Source organism: Marmota marmota, unplaced genomic scaffold (genome assembly GCF_001458135.2).
Source record: "Marmota marmota marmota unplaced genomic scaffold, marMar, whole genome shotgun sequence".
NCBI classification, from domain to species: domain Eukaryota; kingdom Metazoa; phylum Chordata; class Mammalia; order Rodentia; family Sciuridae; genus Marmota; species Marmota marmota.
The window spans coordinates 91631-96640 of record NW_025999896.1 but is presented as its reverse complement, the minus strand read 5'-3'; the positions used below and the strand labels follow the sequence as shown (position 1 = coordinate 96640).

At 45.6% G+C, this 5010-nt stretch overlaps 1 protein-coding gene across 1 annotated transcript; it reads left to right on the top strand.

Annotated features, from left to right (window-relative positions):
* The first annotated feature begins 3502 nt into the window (after window positions 1-3502).
* LOC107158099 (olfactory receptor 1L4) lies at window positions 3503-4471 on the top strand. The gene has a single exon (XM_015504541.2). The coding sequence runs from the start codon at window positions 3530-3532 to the stop codon at window positions 4469-4471; it is 942 nt and encodes a 313-aa protein (XP_015360027.1). The 5' UTR covers window positions 3503-3529.
* Window positions 4472-5010: the final 539 nt, after the last annotated feature.

Here is a 5010-nt window from a genome sequence, read left to right as displayed (position 1 = left end):
GAAGAAGTCACTTTAGTGTCAGCAAAGGAGGGCTGAGTTCCAGTGAGAGTTACAAGAGATAGAGGAGAGAGGCAGATGTGGGGGCTGCAGAGTCTAGAAAGGGTACGGGGCTTCTGGGAGGAAGCGGAACCAGAGTTGGATATTGGAATAGGGTAGAAAAAGCATTCCAGGATGGGTAGAGAGGGCAGGGGAGGCGTGTAAGAAAGTTCTAAGAGGCAGCACAAAGGCCAGCCTGGCTGGGGTCAGGGGAAGCAGCAGCCTATGGAAGCAGTTGTGGGAAAGACTGGAGAGAATATCGGGAGCCAAGTTGGAAGGCCTTGGACACTGGGCTGAGCAATCTGCACTGAATCCAACAGGCAGCACGGAGACTGGCTGGGCAGTAAGCTGAGTGGGAAGAGCATGGCTCAGGAAATCCCTGCAATTCTGTCTGCCTGCCTCTCTCTACATAGTTCCGTTGTCACAGCCCACAGGAAACACACTGAAGCCTCTGGGCTAAGATGGATGGTCACACACCTGTCCCCAAGACTGGGGACCTTTGGCCAGGAGAGAGACCAGCCCACAGACTCTGCAGAAGAGGTTGAGGTCTGGCACGCTGCCCTTCAGGTGAGAGAACCTTCTCTGCTATCTTCTTACCATGTGTCCTGTCTTCCTCCCACCCCATTCTCCATCCACTCTGCATTAAGTATTAAGGAGGAAGAAGCCACATTTTAGCTCCAACTCTCCCACACACACTAAAATATCTTCCTTTGCTTTTATATTCTCTCTCCCCAACCTGCCCTGCCCTTCCCATTCCCCAAGTGATCTTGTACTCATTCTTCCTAACAATTTGAGCCTCACCTCTTCTGTGGGATCTTCCCTATATTAGCCAGGCAGAGGAAATCACCCTCACTTTGTTCATACAGTTAAAGTAGTGCTTATTACATTGTGCACAGCTAGAGGTCAAGGACAATGGCTGCCTTACCTCTGTAGCCCCAGAGCCCACAATGTCTTCCCCCAGCAAGCACTCAATAAATAGGCATGAATGGTAAGCTTGAGCCGTTTTATTGCCCCAGGAAACACCACACAGACCAACCCCAGCCTGAACACTGTGCCCAATTCCTGCTAAGAAAATATTGACAAAGCAAAGAGTGAATGAAAAAGGACCGGAAATAAGATCTTGTAGGAAAGAATCTAAGGCTCCAGTGATCTTCAGGTTGAAGAAAACATCTGTAGACCCAGAATAGATCCCCTTGATAGCTATATAAAAACAAACAAAACAAAACAAACAAATCCAAAAAACAAAAAATGCAGAGAAAGTAGATTTGGCACGTGTTGTCCCTAGAGGCCAAAATTGGTGTCATTTCTTGCAGAAAATTAGACTTTTTAGTTGAGATTAAGAAAAACAACTAAATAACTATATCCCTCCAATACTGGACTGAACCATTTCAAGAAGCCATAGGAAAAAACCAGTGGATTTCTATATAGGGGAAAAGGAACCAAGATCTATCAGCATCCATTCTCTGCTACTCCTTGTACATACATTACCTCACTTAATCTTCACATAATAAGTTGTATAACTTTTATCTGTATACTCATCATTAGTCTATCATCAGCCATGTAAAGTAGGAATCAAGATCATCATGTCATAGATGAGATAACTGGAGATTAAATGAAGGAGGATCCATGTTTACACAGCAGTCAGGATCAAAGCCCATGCAGCTGTGACTTCACAGCCAATGCTCTTTCTGCTGCATCACACAGTTGCCTGAGGAGGGGTTGGGAAGTGAAGGTCAAGGTCAAGGGTAAAGGAGAATAATGCACTGAAAAAAAAATGGGTGGATTTGAGGGGTGCCAAAGTCCAGCTCTTCTATGCTCCTATGATGGGCCAATGAGTAAGGCTTGCAGAAACTAAGGGGGTGATTTCTCTGGGGCGGCTAATGGGTGACAATGACAGAGAAGCAATGAAAGTAGGATACATCCTCTCTTCTTCACCCTCTCTTCATTTCTGTTTTTCAATCACTGCTCCTCAAAAAAACTTAATTCAACAAATATTTTCAGATGCATTTTGTATACAGCTCACTGGACAAGGCAGGGAGATGCAGTTTCTTCCTGAGAGGAGTCTTTTTGCCAGGCACTGACTTGGTCCATTTTCTGGGATCTGACCAGTTTTCCTGGCAAAGGGTGGACTGATCAGCTTTGTAGCAGGACACTTGTAGAGACCTTGGAACAACAGGAGATTGTGGTGTTTTAAGGAAGAAATTGAATGGGAGACAAAATGAGTGCATTATTTCTGAAATCACTGGATTCATTGGCTAAGTGAAAAATGTAATAGTTTTATGTACAACTGATTTTACACACTGAGATAAGAGCAAGAATAAGCTTTGCCCAGGGTCTCAGTGTCATAATGTGGATGCTTTACTCTTTCCAGTCCATGTCTTCTCTACCAACAATTCCACACAGTCTCTTCCCACTCTCAGGAGTACCCTCTCCTCCTACACCAGAGCATGTCTATTTCGTAAACTCCTATTCATTCTTCAGGGCCTGATTCAAGTCCCACACCTTTTTAAAATTCTTCTCAAGCTCCTCCAGGAAGAATAATTTACTCCAATGTGGTTCATGAAATTAGAAACATACTAAGATACTCAGAATGTTGCTCCAGATCTAACTGAGGGTAGAAGCTGAGACTCTTCCATCTTGCTGTCTCCCACAGTATCCTATACGGGGGTCAACAAATCATGTCTGACTGGGAAAGTCCAGTCTTCCACCTGTTTTGTGAATAAAGTTTTATTGCAACATGGCCATGGCCATACATTTACTTATTGTGGGCCACTGCTTTTGCACCACAAAATCAAGTGGTGTGGTTCCAACAGAAACTGTATGGCCCACAAGCCTAAAGTATACTTTACAGAAAAAAAAAATGGTTGATTTGTGAATTAGCTCATAATGAGTGGTGAAAATGAATGGCAAATGCAGTAAGGTGTCTGGTGAAGAGATTTAGAGTGGTATTTAGATGGCCTGGGTCCTAACTCTTTGACTAAATAGGTGATGATGATGATGATGGTGATGATAGACTAATGATGAGTAGTCACATAAAAGTTATACAACTTATTATGTGTCAGGCAGTGTGCTAACAATTTTAAATTTACTATTCACTTTATCCTCATTACCAAGTCCAAGGATAGAAACTACTATTTTCCTCATTAAAGAAGAAGGAACCGAAGCTCAGAGAGGACATACTACCTTATTAGTAAAGTGAAGACTCAAAATCTGGTATGACAACAAAACTTGAGACTTCCAATCATTACCTTAGAACACCCTTGTGAAATGTGGTTTCTTCATAAAAGTAGGATCATTCAATGAGCAATGTGGTTTTCAATCTGTTTTAGCAAGCAAAAATCTAAATTATCAAAATTTTTGTAAATACTCTGTGTTCGGGATGTGTATAAAAATTTACATATGGAACCTCAACATGCAGAAAGTCCACCTGGGGTTCCTCGGATTTTGGACCTGCTGACTCCTCACTCCTCAGCATTCCTACTTGGCTTGGAGTATGGCTCTGGTCAACCTCACATCCGGCCCAGATTTCCTCCTCCTTGGCCTGATGGATGACACAGTTGCCCATCCAGTGTTGTTCCTGCTCTTCCTCAGCGTCTATCTGCTCAACGCCATGGGCAACCTGAGCATAGTGGTACTGGTGAGATCCGATGGGGCTCTGTGCTCCCCTATGTATTACTTCTTGGGTCACCTGAGCTTTGTGGATGCCTGCTTTACCACGGTCACGGTCCCCCGATTGCTGGTCAGCATGCTCCACCCAGCTCAGGCCATATCCTTCCAAGCATGCTTTGCCCAGATGTACTTCTTTGTGGCTCTGGGCATCACCGAGAGCTACCTCCTGGCGGCCATGTCCTACGACCGCGCGGTGGCGGTCTGCCGGCCACTGCACTACACGGTCATGACACCCTGGCGCTGCAGGGCGCTGGTGGGTGCGTCCTGGGCGGTGTCCCACCTGCACTCGCTGCTCCACACCCTGCTCATCTCCGCGCTCTCCTACCCCCACTCTGCCCCCGTGCGCCACTTTTTTTGTGACATGACGGTGATGCTGAGTTTGGCGACTTCGGACACGTCCACCGCGGAGACTGCCATCTTCTCCGAGGGCCTGGCGGTGGTGCTGACCCCGCTGATTCTCGTGTCGCTCTCTTATGCGCACATCCTAATCGCGGTGCTTCGAGTGCGGTCGGCAGGAGGCAGTCGCCGTGCCTTCTCCACCTGCGGGACCCACCTGGTGGTGGTGTCGCTTTTCTTTGGCTCTGTCCTGTCTGTATATTTCCGACCTTCATCCGCCTACTCCGCGCGTTACGACCGCCTGGCCAGCGTGGTGTATGCAGTGGTCACACCGACCTTGAACCCGTTCATCTACAGCCTTCGAAACAAAGAGGTCAAAGGCGCTCTAAAAAGGAGGCTCAGATGCCGAGCCGCACCCCAAGATGTGTAAGGACAGGTCTGGGTTCACCAGCACTTTAGTAATAATACCCAAAACTAAGTTTCTCAATTTGGATCCTATGACATCTTATTTTTTTTGCTAAATAAAAAATTAGATGAAGTAAATATGACATGTTGATTATAGTGGTGGGTACATAGCAGTAAGTCCAATCCATTCAGTGTTGCCAGAGTGCTTGAACTAGACTTGACTTTAAAAAAACTGGGGGCAACAATGAAGGTAAGGCAAAGAAACTTTACCTGTTGGTGGAAAAGGGAAAGAAGAGTGTGACACAGCAAAGAGGGGTGGAGAGGAATGTTGAGAAGCAGGAGAGGTCTGAGGAGTTTTTTCCACATTTTTTGTTGGTGCATTAGAGTTGTACATAACCACGGGATTTATTTTTACTTTTTCATACATGCACACAATGTAACAATGTAATTTGGTCAATATCACCCCCAACACTTCTCCCCTCCTTCCTCACCTCCCATCCCCTTTACTGATCTCCCTTTGATTTTCATGGGATCCCCACCCCATTCTCTTTTTTTTTTTTTTTT

Bases quoted from the DNA above. Each gene is read 5' to 3' on its own strand.
- LOC107158099 (XM_015504541.2), top strand. From the start codon at position 3,530: ATGGCTCTGGTCAACCTCACATCCGGCCCAGATTTCCTCCTCCTTGGC.